This window comes from Nerophis lumbriciformis, linkage group LG18 (assembly GCF_033978685.3).
Source record: "Nerophis lumbriciformis linkage group LG18, RoL_Nlum_v2.1, whole genome shotgun sequence".
Lineage (NCBI taxonomy): Eukaryota > Metazoa > Chordata > Actinopteri > Syngnathiformes > Syngnathidae > Nerophis > Nerophis lumbriciformis.
In genome coordinates this window covers 3,891,049-3,910,768 of record NC_084565.2, presented here as the reverse complement: position 1 = coordinate 3,910,768, position 19,720 = coordinate 3,891,049, and the positions used below count along the sequence as shown (strand labels likewise).

Genomic DNA, 19,720 nt, shown 5'->3' with positions numbered 1-19,720 from the left:
CGTAACATGTAGATACATGACATGTAGATACATGACATGTGGATACGTAACATGTGGATACGTGACATGTAGATACGTGACATGTAGATACGTAACATGTAGATACGTGACATGTAGATATGTGACATGTAGATATATAACATGTAGATACATGACATGTAGATATATAACATGTAGATACATGACATGTAGATATATAACATGTAGATACATGACATGTAGATATAACATGTAGATATATAACATGTAGATACATGACATGTAGATATAACATGTAGATATATGACATGTAGATATATAACATGTAGATACATGACATGTAGATACATGACATGTAGATATATGACATGTAGATACATGACATGTAGATATATAACATGTAGATACATGACATGTAGATATATAACATGTAGATACATGACATGTAGATATATAACATGTAGATACATGGACACACACAGCTGCTTGGATTGATGGCAAATATTAGCGGAGTTAAGACGGTCCATCTAAAGTCAACTAGTGCAAGTAAAATAATTATATTTGGTAACAAATTGCTACAATTTGTGTTTTATCTTTAACAAAAGTGTTTTACTTGCTACATGACTTATCTGACTACATTTATCCATAGTTTTGTTTTCACTACTTACTAATAATTGTATTTTCTGAAAGCACAGACCAGCAGTGGCGACAATAAATCATGAAACATTTAATATGTCAATAAAAAGTTGTTTACTATATTCTAACCTGATCCTTCTTTATGGCAGACTACATGTAAGATGGAAAATTGTAAATTGTTCTTTGAGCGCAACAAGAAAAGCCCAATGTGTTTAATGCCTTTTAATTTATATTTTAACCTTCTAAAATTGTTCTTATTATTGTGTTGTACAAAAGCAGTGAAGTTGTCACGTTGTGTAAATGGTAAACAAAAAGAGAATACAACAAATCCTTTTCAACTTATATTCAATTGAATAGACTGCAAAGACAAGATATTTCATGTTCACACTGAGAAACTTCATTTGTTTTTGCAAATAAACATTAACTTAGAATTTAATGGCAGAAACACATTGCAAAAAAGTTGTCACAGGGGCATTTTTACCACTGTGTTACATGGCCTTTCCTTTTAACAACACTCAGTAAAGGTTTGGGAACTGAGGAGACACATTTTTGAAGTGGAATTATTTCCCATTCTTGCTTGATGTACAGCTTAAGTTGTTTAACAGTCTCCCTTCTCATATTTTAGCCTTCACACATTTTCAATGGGAGACAGGTCTGGACTGCAGGCAGGCCAGTCTAGTACCCGCACTCTGTTGTAACACGTGGCTTGGCATTGTCTTGCTGAAATAAGCAGGGGCGTCCATGATAACAACATATGTTGCTCCAAAACCTGTATGTACCTTTCAGCATTAATGGTGCATTCACAGATGTGTAAGTTACCCATACCTTGGGCACTAATGCACCCCCATACCTTTGCGCCTAGAACAACCCGGATAGTTCTTTTCCTCTTTGGTCCGGAGGACACGACGTCCACAGTTTCCAAAAACAATTTGAAATGTGGACTCGTCAGACCACGGAACACTTTTCCACATTGCTATCAGTCCATCTTAGATGAGCTCGGGCCCAGCGAAGCCAGCGGCGTTTCTGGGTGTTGTTGATAAATGGCTTTCGCTTTGCATAGGAGTTTTAACTTGCACTTACAGATGCAGCGACAGACTGTAGTTACTGACAGTGGTTTTCTGATGTGGTGATATCCTTTACACACTGAATGTTGCTTTTTGATGCAGTACCGCCTGAGGGATCCAAGGTGCGTAATATCATGGCTTACGTGCAGTGATTTCTCTAGATTCTCTAAACCTTTTGATGATATTATGGAGCGTAGATGGTGAAATCCCTAAATTCCTTGCAATAGCTGGTTGAGAAATGTTGTTCTTAAACAATTTGCTCAGGCATTCGTTGACAAAGTGGTGACCCTCGCCCCGTCCTTGTTTGTGAACGACTGAGCATTTCAAGGAAGCCGCTTTTATACCCAATCATGGCACCCACCTGTTCCCAATTAGCCTGTTCACCTGTGGGATGTTCCAAATAAGTATTTGATGAGCATTCCTCAACTTTCTCAGTCTTTTTTGCCACTTGTGCCAGCTTTTTTGAAACATGTTGCAGGCATCAAATTCCAAATGAGCTAATATTTGCAAAAAATAAAGTTTCTCAGTGTGAACATGAAATATCTTGTCTTTGCAGTCTATTCAATTGAATATAAGTTGAAAAGGATTTGTTGTATTCTCTTTTTATTGACCATTTACACAACGTGACAACTTCACTGCTTTTGGATTTTGTAAGATTTCCTGTTCAAATTAAGCCTATATTGACATTTTTTGTAGTTACCTTTATTTTGAAAAGTTTCGATATACATTTTGGTATCGGTAGCAAATTATTGGAATGGGGACCACCCTCGTTTGGACACTTGACTCCAGGAATGATTGTCACGTAAGTTTGGCTGCATCAGGAATAAGACAAAGGAACCCAAGTCAGTGGAGAAGTGGGCCGTACCAAAACCAAGGCACATGTGGTGTTACTAAACAAGGTGACCCTCCTCAAACTGCCTGCAGGTTCAATTCCCAATGCATGAAACTTACTTACAGTGAACTTGTGACAACAAGTAGAAGACTTCCTCACATGTCCTGAAAACAACACATTGTTCAACCTTCTTCTGGAATGAAGTGTTTGTCCTGTCAAAATAAAACTCACCCAACTAGACTATAAGCAGATGTACCTCAGGTAGAGGACACACCTGTTGGACAGGTTTATCAGCAGGTGTATTCCCGACATTAAAGGTGACATGCAGGTATATTACCACCATTGGAGGTGACATGCAGGTGTATTACTACCATTAGAGGTGCCATGCAGGTGTATTACCACGATTAAAGGCGACATGCAGGTATATTATCACCATTAGAGGTGACATGCAGGTGTACTACCACTATTAAAAGGTGCCATGCAGGTGTATTACTACCATTAGAGGTGATGTGCAGGTGTACCACCACTATTAAAGGTGACATGCAGGTGTATTACCACCATTAGAGGTGACATGCAGGTGTACTACCACTATTAAAAGGTGCCATGCAGGTGTATTACTAACATTAAAGGTGATGTGCAGGTGTACCACCATCAAAGGTGACGTGCAGGTGTACTATCACTATTAAAAGGTGACATGCAAGTGTATTATCACTATTAAAGGTGACGTGCAAATGTATTACCACTATTAGAGGTGACGTGCAGGTGTATTACCACTATTAAAGGTGACGTGCAGGTGTATTACCAATATAAAAGGTCACGTGAAGGTGTATTACCACTATTAAAGGTGACGTGCAGGTGTATTACCAATATAAAAGGTCACGTGAAGGTGTATCACCACTATTAAAGGTGACATGCAGGTGTATTACCAATATAAAAAGGTGACATGCAGGTGTATTACCACTATTAGGTGACAAGTAGGTGTCTTACCACTATTAGAGGTGACGTGTAGGTGTACTACCACTATTAGGTGACATGCAGGTGTATTACCAATATAAAAATGAGACATGCAGGTGTTTTACCACTATTAGAGGCAGCGTGCAGGTGTATTACCACTATTAAAGGTGACGTGTAGGTGTAATACCACTATTAGAGGTGACGTGCAGGTGTATTACCGGCATGAAAGGTGATGTGCAGGTGTATTACCACTATTAGAGGTGACGTACAGGTGTACTACCAATATTAAAGGTGACGTGCAGGTGTATTACCAATATTAAAGGTGACGTGCAGGTGTATTACCAATATAAGAGGTGACGTTCAGGTGTGTTACCAATATTAAAGGTGACGTGCAGGTGTATTACTAATATAAGAGGTGACGTGCAGGTGTATTACCACTATTAAGAGGTGACGTACAGGTGTACTACCAATATTAAAGGTGACGTGCAGGTGTATTACTAATATAAGAGGTGACGTGCCGGTGTATTACTAATATAAGAGGTGACGTGCAGGTGTATTACCAATATAAGAGGTGACGTGCAGGTGTATTACCAATATTAAAGGTGACGTACAAGTGTACTACCAATATTAAAGGTGACGTGCAGGTGTATTACCAATATAAAAAGGTCACATGAAGGCGTATTACCACTATTAGAGGTGACGTGCAGGTGTATTACCACTCTTAGAGGTGACGTACAGGTGTACTACCAATATAAGAGGTGACGTGCAGGTGTATTACCAATATTAAAGGTGACATGCAGGTGTATTACCACTATTAGAGGTGACATGCAGGTGTATTACCAATATAAGAGGTGACGTGCAGGTGTATTACCAATATTAAAGGTGACATGCAGGTGTATTACCACTATTAGAGGTGACATGCAGGTGTATTACCAATATAAGAGGTGACGTGCAGGTGTATTACCAATATTAAAGGTCACATGCAGGTGTATTACCACTATTAGAGGTGACATGCAGGTGTATTACCAATATTAGAGGTGACGTGTAGGTGTATTACCAATATAAGAGGTGACATGCAGGTGTATTACCAATATTAGAGGTGACGTACAGGTGTACTACCAATATAAGAGGTGACGTGTAGGTGTATTACCAATATAAGAGGTGATGTGCAGGTGTATTACCAATATAAGAGGTGACGTGCAGGTGTATTACCAATATTAAAGGTGACGTACAAGTGCATTACCAATATAAGAGGTGATGTGCAGAGTTATTACCAATATTAAAGGTGACGTACAAGTGTACTACCAATATTAAAAGGTGATGTGCAGAGGTGGGTAGAGTAGCCAGAAATTGTACTCAAGTAAGAGTACTGTTACTTTAGAGATGTATTACTCAAGTAAAAGTAATGAGTAGTCACCCAAATATTTACTTGAGTAAAAGTAAAAAGTATGTTGTGAAAAAACTACTCAAGTACTGAGTAACTGGTGAGTAACATACACACACATATCATATATATATATATATATATATATATATATACATATATACACATACATTGATATATACAGAATATCATTTATATTTATTTATTTTGCCGTTTTTGTTTACATGTTAAAGGTGTTTTAATGAATATACATGCATGTTTAACACATATAGATTCCTTTCTTCCATGTTGACAAGAATATAAGTTGGTGTATTACCTGATTCTGATGACTTGCATTGATTGTAATCAGACAGCAGTGCTTAACGTCCACGTTTTCAAATGCAGGAGAAAAAAAGTTCCTCCTTTCTGTCTAATACCACATGAAAGTGGTTGGTTTTTGGTATCTTATTTGTCCAGCTTCCATATTCGTTTTCACACACTTTACAAGAACTACATTGGCGGCAAATTCCGAGGCTTGCTAGCTTGTTTGCGCTGGCTTTCGGAAACTCTTATTTTGAAAGCGCAGGCGCGATGGAGCGGCACTTTTATTGTGAAGACAGGAACTGTGCAGTCAGTCTTTAGGCTTGTGACGGGATGTACATTTGAAATAAAAAAGTGTCTTTTTTCCTTCACACTTTTGATTGATTGATTGAAACTTGTATTAGTAGATTGCACAGTACAGTATATATTCCGTACAATTGACCACTAAATGGTAACACCCCAATAAGTTTTTCAACTTGTTTAAGTCAGGTCATGTGACCGCCTAGCTCTGTTTGATTGGTCCAACGTCACCAGTGACTGCATCTGATTGGTGGAACGGAGTCAAACGTCACTAGTGACTGCATTTTATTGGTGGAACGGAGTGAAACGTCACCAGTAACGCAGGCACTTTGAAGGTCTGTCTGACAGACCAAAACAAACAAAGCGTGCATTAACAGATCGATAAAAATGATTAGCGAGCTGAATGTAGATAAAAGTAGCGGAGTAAAAGTAGCGTTTCTTCTCTATAAATATACTCAAGTAAAAGTAAAAGTAAGTTGCATTAAAACTACTCTTAGAAGTACAATTTATCCCAAAAGTTACTCAAGTAGATGTAACGGAGTAAATGTAGCGCGTTACTACCCACCTCTGGTGATGTGCAGGTGTATCACCAATATAAAAGGTCACGGGAAGGCGTATTACCACTATTAGAGGTGACATGCAGGTGTATTATCACTATTAGAGGTAACGTGCAGGTGTATTACCAATATAAGAGGTGACATGCAGGTGTATTACCACTATTAGAGGTGACGTACAGGTGTACTACCAATATAAGAGGTGGCGTGCAGGTGTATTACCACTATTAGAGGTGACATGCAGGTGTATTACCACTATTAGAGGTGATGTGCAGGTGTATTATCACTATTAGAGGTAACGTGCAGGTGTATTACCAATATAAGAGGTGACATGCAGGTGTATTACCACTATTAGAGGTGACGTACAGGTGTACTACCAATATAAGAGGTGGCGTGCAGGTGTATTACCACTATTAGAGGTGACATGCAGGTGTATTATCACTATTAGAGGTAACGTGCAGGTGTATTACCAATATAAGAGGTGACATGCAGGTGTATTACCACTATTAGAGGTGACATGCAGGTGTATTATCACTATTAGAGGTAACGTGCAGGTGTATTACCAATATAAGAGGTGACATGCAGGTGTATTACCACTATTAGAGGTGACATGCAGGTGTATTATCACTATTAGAGGTAACGTGCAGGTGTATTACCAATATAAGAGGTGACATGCAGGTGTATTACCACTATTAGAGGTGACGTACAGGTGTACTACCAATATAAGAGGTGGCGTGCAGGTGTATTACCACTATTAGAGGTGACATGCAGGTGTATTATCACTATTAGAGGTAACGTGCAGGTGTATTACCAATATAAGAGGTGACATGCAGGTGTATTACCACTATTAGAGGTGACATGCAGGTGTATTATCACTATTAGAGGTAACGTGCAGGTGTATTACCAATATAAGAGGTGACATGCAGGTGTATTACCACTATTAGAGGTGACATGCAGGTGTATTATCACTATTAGAGGTAACGTGCAGGTGTATTACCAATATAAGAGGTGACATGCAGGTGTATTACCACTATTAGAGGTGACGTACAGGTGTACTACCAATATAAGAGGTGGCGTGCAGGTGTATTACCAGTATTAGAGGTGACGTACAGGTGTACTACCAATATAAGAGGTGGCGTGCAGGTGTATTACCAGTATTAGAGGTGACATGCAGGTGTATTACCACTATTAGAGGTGACGTACAGGTGTATTACCAATATAACAGGTGACGTGTAGGTGTATTACCACTATAAGAGGTGACATTAGAAGTTGTCAAAATGAAAAGACCATGAGAAGAATTGAGCGACCATCTTTATTTAGCGACAGAGGCATCAATAGCAGGGCTGGACTTCACACATGTTGAGCGCAGTGAACCACTACATTTCTTTCAGAGCCATGATGCAGTGGTGCGTGTGGCAGAGGAGGAGTGTGTCAACAGTTAGCGGGGGAAAGAACTCAATGACCTAAGGTTGCTTCCTGGGAGCACGAGAAGAAGAGGTGTTTGAAGAAGAAGAAGAAGAAGAAGAAGAGTAGAAAAGAGCAAAGCGGCGGTCCAGTGCACGACAGAAGGGGAAGGGCGGATGGCACAATGCGCGACTACAAGATGCGCTCTGAAACAAATGGTGTGAAGCCAGAAGTAGAAAACCTGGAGCAATGTGCTGCTCCACAGTAGCAACAAGTCCTTGGTTTTGCTTTCCATTGGCTAAAAGGCAGTCCTCACCTCCACTCCATCATTGCTTTGCTGAAGGATCCAAACATGCAAGGTGCTCAGGAGGCTTCAAGCCAAGGCGGGAAAGGCCTCGGGGTCGTCCACGTTGGGCACTGAGGACGACGACTGACGAGGGAGGGGCGCTGATTAGTCAACATTCCTGAGTGAGGATGATATGCTCTTCAAACTTTACCTTCTCGCTGCGTCCTCCGCGTGCTGGCCTGGGGGCCACCTCGCTGCCGCCGACAACGCTGCTGCTGCTGCCGCCGGGGCCGGTGCTGCCGCCGGGGCCGCCGCGCCCACGTCCGCCCCGTCCGCCACCGCCGCCGCCACGCGGGCCGCCGCGTCCACGGCGCCCCAGCTCTCCAAAGTTGATGTCCAGCTGAGACGTGATGTCGTTGGCCGGCTTGCGGAAGTGGTGCTCGTTGTCGTCCATCTGCCAGGAGAAGTGTGATGAAGGCCATAGAATACACAACCACGTACATCAACACCAGGCTCACCTTGGACTCAAAGGATTCCGGGTCTATCAGCTCATCTTTTTTGCCCTGAGGGAGAAGCCAGAAGAAACGGTTGGTCAACTTTGGTCAGAGTGAGCATCCTCTCAACTCTAAAGGATCTGTGTTTCTTCTCATCTTTAAGGTGATTCCACTGAATAAATACAACATTGTGATGGAAAGTAGATCATGAATGTTCACACCTGTGGAAAATATGTCTTCTACAACCCTTATTGCACAATAATGAATATATCAATTACCATGCCATAATTATATATGTATATGTAATGTTAGTAAAACGATTGTAAAATAATACAGCAATAACTAGTAATACCTTCAGTTGTCCATAGAGGGTGCTACAGTATATGTAATGTTAGTAAAAAAGATTGTAAAATAATACAGCAATAACTAATAATACCTTCAGTTGTCCATAGAGGGTACTACAATATATGACGTGCAATGTTAGTAAAACGATTGTAAAATAATACAGCAATAACTAGTAATACCTTCAGTTGTCCATAGAGGGTGCTACAGTATATGATGTGTAATGTTAGTAAAAAGGTTGTAAAATAATACAGCAATAACTAGTAGTACCTTCAGTTGTCCATAGAGGGTGCTACAGTATATGTAATGTTAGTAAAAAAGATTGTAAAATAATACAGCAATAACTAGTAATACCTTCAGTTGTCCATAGAGGGTGCTACAGTATATGTAATGTTAGTAAAAAAGATTGTAAAATAATACAGCAATAACTAGTAGTACCTTCAGTTGTCCATAGAGGGTGCTACAGTATATGTAATGTTAGTAAAAAAAGATTGTAAAATAATACAGCAATAACTAGTAGTACCTTCAGTTGTCCATAGAGGGTGCTACAGTATATGTAATGTTAGTAAAAAAAGATTGTAAAATAATACAGCAATAACTAGTAATACCTTCAGTTGCCCATAGAGGGTGCTACAGTATATGTAATGTTAGTAAACAAGATTGTAAAATAATACAGCAATAACTAGTAATACCTTCAGTTGTCCATAGAGGGTGCTACAGTATATGAGGTGTAATGTTAGTAAAAAAGATTGTAAAATAATACAGCAATAACTAGTAATACCTTCAGTTGTCCATAGAGGGTGCTACAGTATATGTAATGTTAGTAAAAAAGATTGTAAAATAATACAGCAATAACTAGTAATACCTTCAGTTGCCCATAGAGGGTGCTACAGTATATGTAATGTTAGTAAACAAGATTGTAAAATAATACAGCAATAACTAGTAATACCTTCAGTTGTCCATAGAGGGTGCTACAGTATATGAGGTGTAATGTTAGTAAAAAAGATTGTAAAATAATACAGCAATAACTAGTAATACCTTCAGTTGTCCATAGAGGGTGCTACAGTATATGTAATGTTAGTAAAAAAGATTGTAAAATAATACAGCAATAACTAGTAATACCTTCAGTTGTCCATAGAGGGTGCTACAGTATATGTAATGTTAGTAAAAAGGTTGTAAAATAATACAGCAATAACTAGTAATACCTTCAGTTGCCAATAGAGGGTGCTACAGTATATGATGTGTAATGTTAGTAAAAAAGATTGTAAAATAATACAGCAATAACTAGTAATACCTTCAGTTGTCCATAGAGGGTGCTACAGTATATGTAATGTTAGTAAAAAAGATTGTAAAATAATACAGCAATAACTAGTAATGCCTTCAGTTGTCCATAGAGGGTGCTACAGTATATGTAATGTTAGTAAAAAAAAGATTGTAAAATAATACAGCAATAACTAGTAATACCTTCAGTTGTCCATAGAAGGTGCTACAGTATATGTAATGTTAGTAAAAAAGATTGTAAAATAATACAGCAATAACTAGTAATACCTTCAGTTGTCCATAGAGGGTGCTACAGTATATGTAATGTTAGTAAAAAAGATTGTAAAATAATACAGCAATAACTAGTAATACCTTCAGTTGTCCATAGAGGGTGCTACAGTATATGTAATGTTAGTAAAAAAGATTGTAAAATAATACAGCAATAACTAGTAATACCTTCAGTTGTCCATAGAGGGTGCTACAGTATATGTAATGTTAGTAAAAAAGATTGTAAAATAATACAGCAATAACTAGTAATACCTTCAGTTGTCCATAGAGGGTGCTACAGTTAATGTTAGTACAACTAAAACCTTCAAATGATTGTATGCAAGTCATCAACTTTGTACAGGTGCACCTAGTGTTGAGTGTGAAGGACTCACTTCTGCCTTGGACTTGTGCAGCACAAATCCTTTGTTCCAGTCAGCTCCCTCGTTGGCTTTGCGGATGTTGAAGTCCATCTTGGTGCGCTCCTTGTTCTGCATGGCCTTCCACTCGTCCAATGTCATCTCCTTGGGTCCTTCCTCCTTCACCTCCTCCACCTCATTCTCCCTTCAACACACACACACGCAAGCACGCACAAACACACACACACACACATGTGCAAACACACGCGCACACACACACACACACACACACACACACACACACACACACACACACACACACACACAATGAGTCAACTGCACGACCCCAAACCAAACTCCAAGCATAAGAAGAACTTACTTGTTCTCAGAGTCGGCGGGTGGATGTTCCTCTCCTTCAGCGTTCTCCTCCGTCACGTTTGATTGGTTAAGTTCACTGTCAACATCAAACAGTCAACACTTTACAACTATAATATATCATAACTACATCAAGTCATTATTTCACTGTATAACTACATCACATGTCATTATTTCACTTTATAACTACATCACATGTCATTATTTCACTTTATAACTACATCATGTAATCATTTCACTTTATAACTACATCATGTAATCATTTCACTTCATAACTACATCACATGTCATTATTTCACTTTATAACTACCGGTACATCACGTCATTATTTCACTTTATAACTACATCATGTCATTATTTCACTTTATAACTACATCATGTAATCATTTCACTTCATAACTACATCACATGTCATTATTTCACTTTATAACTACCGGTACATCACGTCATTATTTCACTTTATAACTACATCATGTCATTATTTCACTTTATAACTACATCATGTCATCATTTCACTTTATAACTATATCATGTAATCATTTCACTTTATAACTACATCAAGTCATTATTTCACTTTATAACTACATCACATGTCATTATTTCACTTTATAACTACATCAAGTCATTATTTCACTTTATAACTACATCAAGTCATTATTTCACTTTATAACTACATCATGTCATTATTTCCCTTTATAACTACATCAAGACATTATTTCACTTTATAACTACATCAAGTCATTATTTCACTTTATAACTACATCACGTCATTATTTCACTTTATAACTACATCAAGTCATTATTTCACTTTATAACTACATCACAAGTCATTATTTCACTTTATAACTACATCAAGTCATTATTTCACTTTATAACTACATCACATGTCATTATTTCACTGTATAACTACATCAAGTCATTATTTCACTTTCTATATACATCACGTCATTATTTCACTTTATAGCTACATCAAGTCATTAATTCACTTTATATCTACATCACGTCATTATTTCACTTTATAACTACATCACATGTCATTATTTCACTTTATAACTACATCATGTCATTATTTCACTTTATAACTACATCATGTCATCATTTCACTTTATAACTATATCATGTAATCATTTCACTTTATAACTACATCAAGTCATTATTTCACTTTATAACTGCATCAAGTCATTATTTCACTTTATAACTACATCAAGTCATTATTTCACTTTATAACTACATCAAGTCATTATTTCACTTTATAACTACATCATGTCATCATTTCACTTTATAACTACATCAAGTCATTATTTCACTGTATAACTACATCACATGTCATTATTTCACTGTATAACTACATCACATGTCATTATTTCACTTTATAAATACATCATGTCATTATTTCACTTTATAACTACATCACATGTCATTATTTCACTTTATAACTACATCAAGTCATTATTTCACTTTATAACTACATCATGTCATCATTTCACTTTATAACTACATCATGTAATCATTTCACTTTATAACTACATCAAGTCATTATTTCACTTTATAACTACATCACGTCATTATTTCACTTTATAACTACATCACGTCATTATTTCACTGTATAACTACATCACATGTCATTATTTCACTTTATAACTACATCAAGTCATTATTTCACTTTATAACTACATCATGTCATTATTTCACTTTATAACTACATCACATGTCATTATTTCACTTTATAACTACATCAAGTCATTATTTCACTTTATAACTACATCATGTCATCATTTCACTTTATAACTACATCATGTAATCATTTCACTTTATAACTACATCAAGTCATTATTTCACTTTATAACTACATCACGTCATTATTTCACTGTATAACTACATCACATGTCATTATTTCACTGTATAACTACATCACATGTCATTATTTCACTTTATAACTACAAGTCATTATTTCAATTTATAACTACATCACATGTCATTATTTCACTTTATAACTACATCATGTCATTATTTCACTGTATAACTACATCACATGTCATTATTTCACTGTATAACTACATCACATGTCATTATTTCACTTTATAACTACATCAAGTCATTATTTCACTTTATAACTACATCATGTCATTATTTCACTTTATAACTACATCACATGTCATTATTTCACTTTATAACTACATCATGTAATCATTTCACTTTATAACTACATCAAGTCATTATTTCACTTTATAACTACATCACGTCATTATTTCACTGTATAACTACATCACATGTCATTATTTCACTTTATAACTACCGTATTTTCCGCACTATAAGGCGCACCTAAAAACCACAAATTTTCTCAAAAGCTGACAGTGCGCCTTATAACCCGGTGCGCTTTATATATGGATAAATATTAAGATTCATTTTCATAAAGTTTCGGTCTCGCAACTTCGGTAAACAGCCGCCATCTTTTTTCCCGGTAGAACAGGAAGCGCTTCTTCTTCTACGCAAGCAACCGCCAAGGTAAGCACCCGCCCCCATAGAACAGGAAGCACTTCTTCTTCTACTGTAAGCAACCACCCGCCCGCGTAGAAGAAGAAAAAGCGCGCGGATATTACCGTACGTTTCATTTCCTTTGTGTGTTTACATCTGTAAAGACCACAAAATGGCTCCTACTAAGCGACAGGTATCCGGTTCATGAAAAGACGCAATCTCTCCATCCGCACACGGATTACTATTTCACAGCAACTGATATTCCTGTGAACCGCACTGTGGATACAACGGGAGCACGCACGGTGAATATTCGCACCACAGGGAATGAGAAGTCATCCTTCACTGTGGTTCTAGCTTGCCATGCTAATGGCCAGAAACTTCCACCCATGGTGATATTCAAAAGGAAGACCTTGCCAAAAGAGACCTTTCCAGCCGGCGTCATCATAAAAGCTAACTCGAAGGGATGGATGAAGAAAAGATGAGCGTGTGGTTAAGGTAAGTTTAAGTTTACGCGAAGAGGCCGGGTGGCTTTTTTCACGCAGCTCTGTCCATGTTCACCTACTCAGTGGCCTAGTGGTTAGAGTGTCCGCCCTGAGATCGGTAGGTTGTGAGTTCAAACCCCGGCCGAGTCATACCAAAGACTATAAAAAATGGGACCCATTACCTCCCTGCTTGGCACTCAGCATCAAGGGTTGGAATTGGGGGTTAAATCACCAAAAAAATGATTCCCGGGCGCGGCACCGCTGCTGCCCACTGCTCCCCTCACCTCCCAGGGTGTGAACAAGGGGATGGGTCAAATGCAGAGGACAAATTTCACCACACCTAGTGTGTGTGTGACAATCATTGGTACTTTAACTTTAACTTTATGTTGATATACGATTCCATGCGCGCCCACATCACGCTGGATTTAATATATTATTAAAGTTTGACTGACCTATCTGACTGTTTTTTTGACATTCCTTTAGCGCAGTTAGATGCGGCTTACAACACGGGGGCGGCTTATAGGTGGACAAAGTTTTGAAATATGCCGTTCATTGAAGGCGCGGCTTATAACCCAGGGCGCCTTATGGTGCGGAAAATACGGTACATCACGTCATTATTTCACTGTATAACTACATCACATGTCATTATTTCACTGTATAACTACATCACATGTCATTATTTCACTTTATAACTACATCATGTCATTATTTCACTTTATAACTACATCAAGTCATTATTTCACTTTATAACTACATCATGTCATCATTTCACTTTATAACTACATCATGTCATCATTTCACTTTATAACTACATCAAGTCATTATTTCACTTTATAACTACATCACGTCATTATTTCACTGTATAACTACATCACATGTCATTATTTCACTGTATAACTACATCACATGTCATTATTTCACTTTATAACTACATCAAGTCATTATTTCACTTTATAACTACATCACATGTCATTATTTCACTTTATAACTACATCATGTCATTATTTCACTTTATAACTACATCACATGTCATTATTTCACTTTATAACTACATCATGTCATTATTTCACTTTATAACTACATCAAGTCATTATTTCACTTTATAACTACATCATGTCATCATTTCACTTTATAACTACATCATGTAATCATTTCACTGTATAACTACATCACGTCATTATTTCACTGTATAACTACATCACATGTCATTATTTCACTGTATAACTACATCACATGTCATTATTTCACTTTATAACTACATCAAGTCATTATTTCACTTTATAACTACATCACATGTCATTATTTCACTTTATAACTACATCAAGTCATTATTTCACTTTATAACTACATCACATGTCATTATTTTACTTTGGCAATTAGGTCTAACTGATGACTGAACAGAACGAAGCTGTTCTTTGAGCAAAAGCATGCAGCTGAAGGCATTTAACTTCAGGTGTAAACTGAAACTCACTTGATTTCATCTTTGACGTTGCCCCAGTTGTGAGATCCACTGCCGCCTCGCTTTTCTTCCCCTTTCAGACCACTGGAACAACATTTGCTTTAGGCAGGATAACACACGTTGAAGCACTACCATCTTACACCACAGCTGCTAATCGGACCAATAAAGTACACTACCATCAATATTTATCATCTGCGGATCATTCTGATCAATAATATTTCTTCAAACACATTTGTGACAACAAAAATATCCCGTTTGCAATACAAAGCGGGGCTTCTAAAAGGGGTGTACTTGAGAGAACTGCCATATTTCATGAATATTCTGGCATGTTCCCAGTGTTGAACAGAACCAAAGGCTCATGCTAACTGTGCGGTGGTATGGTATTAGTGATAACGGAGGTAAAAACAAACAAAAAAACACACAGTTCGTATTACCGTATTAAAACTATGGAAAAACGTGATTCAAAAACACATTTTACTCAATCCATGTGAGGTGAATTCTATTTATATAGCGCTTTTCTCTAATGACTCAAAGCCTTTTACATAGTGAAACACAACTGTATCCAAGTTATAGTTAAACCAATGTGGGTGGCACTGGGAGCAGGGGGGGGGTCAAGTGTCTTGCCAAAGGACAGTGACCAGGATGGCGGAAGCGGGGATCGAACCTGGAACCCTCAAGTTGCTGGCACGGCCGCTCTTCCAACCGAGCCACGCCGACGCCCCATGCTCCCTACATGTGGCGCACGGCCATGGCAAAATAAAAGCCGCCACACTTTAAAATAAATGTTTTTTTAAACACGAAAACAAATTGAAGTAATTTATTGTATGAAAGAATGTACTCTTTAGACTATTATTTACATACCAGCTCAAATATACAAATGTTCCTCCATGCTTTAAATTGAAAGAAAAATGTGCATCTTGTTTTCCAGTAACTATTTGGAATTGAATGTAACTCCTATATGTACAAGAGCGCTCAAAAGAATCGTGTTTATACCGATTCAACATTTTCAAAAATGGATTAAATAAATCAAATGAGAATGTTGAACAACTATGAATAACTTCTGTGATGGCAGTTGTCGCTGCTTCTGTGTGGACATAAACGTGCAGGTACCAAAAGATACAATACTACATGGCTATTTTAGGACAGTGCAGTACAATGTAGTACTGCTAAATATAAATGTTACTGCACAAAGACATAATAGTGTACTGATGTCTTCATAGGTAGAAAAGTACTTCTGAATGTAGTACTGTTTAATATTGATATTACAGTACAAAGACATTATGGTGTACCGATGTCTTTACAGGTAGAAAAGTACTTCTGAATGTGGATATTACTGTAGAAAAAGATGTACTGATGTCTTGAGAAGTAGACAAGTACTTCTGAATGTGGATATTACTGCAGAAAAAGCGTACAGACGTCTTGAGAAGTAGAAAAGTACTTCTGAAAGTAGTACTTCTGAATGTGGATATTACTGTAGAAAAAGCGTACGGATGTCCTAATTAGAAAAGTACTCCTGAATGTGGATATTACTGTAGAAAAAGCGTACCGATGTCTTGAGATGTAGAAAAGTACTTCTTAATGTAGTACTTCTGAATGTGGATATTACTGTAGAAAAAGTGTACAGATGTCTTGAGATGTAGAAAAGTACTTCTGAATGTGGATATTACTGTAGAAAAAGTGTATGGATGTCTTAAGTAGAAAAGTACTTCTGAATGTGGATATTACTGTAGATAAAGTGTACCGATGTCTTGAGATGTAGAAAAGTACTTCTTAATGTAGTACTTCTGAATGTGGATATTACTGTAGAAAAAGTGTATGATGTCTTAAGTAGAAAAGTACTTCTGAATGTGGATATTACTGTAGAAAAAGTGTACCAATGTCTTGAGATGTAGAAAAGTACTTCTTAATGTAGTATTTCTGAATTTGGATATTACTGTAGAAAAAGTGTACCGATGTCTTGAGATGTAGGGAAAGTACTTCTTAACGTAGTACTTCTGAATGTGGATATTACTGTAGAAAAAGTGTACCAATGTCTTGAGATGTAGAAAAGTACTTCTTAATGTAGTACTTCTGAATGTGGATATTACTATAGAAAAAGCGTACCGATGTCTTGAGATGTAGAGAAAGTACTTCTTAACGTAGTACTTCTGAATGTGGATATTACTGTAGAAAAGCGTACTGATGTCTTGAGATGTAGGAAAGTACTTCTGAATGTAGTACTTCTGAATGTGGATATTACTGTAAAAAAAGCCTACTGATATCTTGAGAAGTAGAAAAGTACTTCTGAATGTAGTACTTCTGAATGTGGATATTACTGTAGAAAAAGTGTACCGATGTCTTGAGATGTAGAAAAGTACTTCTTAATGTAGTACTTCTGAATGTGGATATTACTGTAGAAAAAGTGTATGGATGTCTTAAGTAGACAAGTACTTCTGAATGTGGATATTACTATAGAAAAAGCGTACTGATGTCTTGAGATGTAGGGAAAGTACTTCTTAACGTAGTACTTCTGAATGTGGATATTACTGTAGAAAAGCGTACTGATGTCTTGAGAGGTAGGAAAGTACTTCTTAACGTAGTACTCCTGAATGTGGATATTACTGTAGAAAAAGCGTACCGATGTCTTGAGATGTAGAAAAGTACTTCTTAATGTAGTACTTCTGAATGTGGATATTACTGTAGAAAAAGTGTATGGATGTCTTAAGTAGACAAATACTTCTGAATGTGGATATTACTATAGAAAAGCGTACCGATGTCTTGAGATGTAGGGAACGTACTTCTTAACGTAGTACTTCTGAATGTGGATATTACTGTAGAAAAGCGTACTGATGTCTTGAGAGGTAGGAAAGTACTTCTTAACGTAGTACTTCTGAATGTGGATATTACTGTAGAAAAAGCGTACCAATGTCTTGAGAAGTAGAAAAGTACTTCTGAATGTGTATATTACTATAGAAAAAGCGTACTGATGTCTTGAGATGTAGGGAAAGTACTTCTTAACGTAGTACTTCTGAATGTGGATATTACTATAGAAAAAGCGTACCGATGTCTTGAGATGTAGGGAAAGTACTTCTTAACCTAGTACTTCTGAATGTGGATATTACTGTAGAAAAGCGTACAGATGTCTTGAGAGGTAGGAAAGTACTTCTTAACGTAGTACTTCTGAATGTGGATATTACTGTAGAAAAAGCGTACCAATGTCTTGAGAAGTAGAAAAGTACTTCTGAATGTGGATATTACTGTAGAAAAAGCGTACAGATGTCTTGAGATGTAGAAAAGTACTTCTTAATGTAGTACTTCTGGATGTGGATATTACTGTAGAAAAAGCGTACCGATGTCTTGAGATGTAGAAAAGTACTTCTTAATGTAGTACTTCTGAATGTGGATATTACTGTAGAAAAAGTGTACGGATGTCTTAAGTAGAAAAGTACTTCTGAATGTGGATATTACTGTAGAAAAAGTGTACCGATGTCTTGAGATGTAGAAAAGTACTTCTTAATGTAGTATTTCTGAATGTGGATATTACTGTAGAAAAAGTGTACGGATGTCTTAAGTAGAAAAGTACTTCTGAATGTGGATATTACTGTAGAAAAAGTGTATTGATGTCTTGAGAAGTAGAAAAGTACTTCTGAATGTGGATATTACTGTAGAAAAGGTGTACTGATGTCTTGAGAAGTAGAAAAGTACTTCTGAATGTGGATATTACTATAGAAAAAGCGCACCGATGTCTTGAGATGTAGGGAAAGCACTTCTTAACGTAGTACTTCTGAATGTGGATATTACTATAGAAAAAGCGTACCGATGTCTTGAGATGTAGGGAAAGTACTTCTTAACCTAGTACTTCTGAATGTGGATATTACTGTAGAAAAGCGTACAGATGTCTTGAGAGGTAGGAAAGTACTTCTTAACGTAGTACTTCTGAATGTGGATATTACTGTAGAAAAAGCGTACCAATGTCTTGAGAAGTAGAAAAGTACTTCTGAATGTGGATATTACTGTAGAAAAAGCGTACAGATGTCTTGAGATGTAGAAAAGTACTTCTTAATGTAGTACTTCTGGATGTGGATATTACTGTAGAAAAAGCGTACCGATGTCTTGAGATGTAGAAAAGTACTTCTTAATGTAGTACTTCTGAATGTGGATATTACTGTAGAAAAAGTGTACGGATGTCTTAAGTAGAAAAGTACTTCTGAATGTGGATATTACTGTAGAAAAAGTGTACCGATGTCTTGAGATGTAGAAAAGTACTTCTTAATGTAGTATTTCTGAATGTGGATATTACTGTAGAAAAAGTGTACGGATGTCTTAAGTAGAAAAGTACTTCTGAATGTGGATATTACTGTAGAAAAAGTGTATTGATGTCTTGAGAAGTAGAAAAGTACTTCTGAATGTGGATATTACTGTAGAAAAGGTGTACTGATGTCTTGAGAAGTAGAAAAGTACTTCTGAATGTGGATATTACTCTAGAAAAAGCGCACCGATGTCTTGAGATGTAGGGAAAGTACTTCTTAACGTAGTAC

The 19,720-nt window shown here is 37.0% G+C and overlaps 1 protein-coding gene across 2 annotated transcripts in view; it reads right to left on the bottom strand.

Moving 5' to 3' along the window:
• Positions 1-7,296: 7,296 nt before the first annotated feature.
• The window catches only part of LOC133617512 (SERPINE1 mRNA-binding protein 1-like), a 47,729-nt gene continuing 35,305 nt past the window's right edge, over positions 7,297-19,720 (bottom strand). Inside the window, exons 4-9 of one of the 2 annotated variants that reach the window (XM_061977485.1) lie at positions 15,216-15,287; positions 10,792-10,866; positions 10,449-10,620; positions 8,212-8,256; positions 7,905-8,147; positions 7,297-7,837 (exon numbers count right to left, since the gene is read on the bottom strand). In XM_061977485.1, the coding sequence (XP_061833469.1) occupies positions 7,781-7,837; positions 7,905-8,147; positions 8,212-8,256; positions 10,449-10,620; positions 10,792-10,866; positions 15,216-15,287 (664 nt within the window). In that variant the 3' untranslated portion in view covers positions 7,297-7,780. The remainder of the gene's footprint in view (positions 7,838-7,904; positions 8,148-8,211; positions 8,257-10,448; positions 10,621-10,791; positions 10,867-15,215; positions 15,288-19,720) is intronic. The other variant, XM_061977486.1, reaches the window with a different exon arrangement.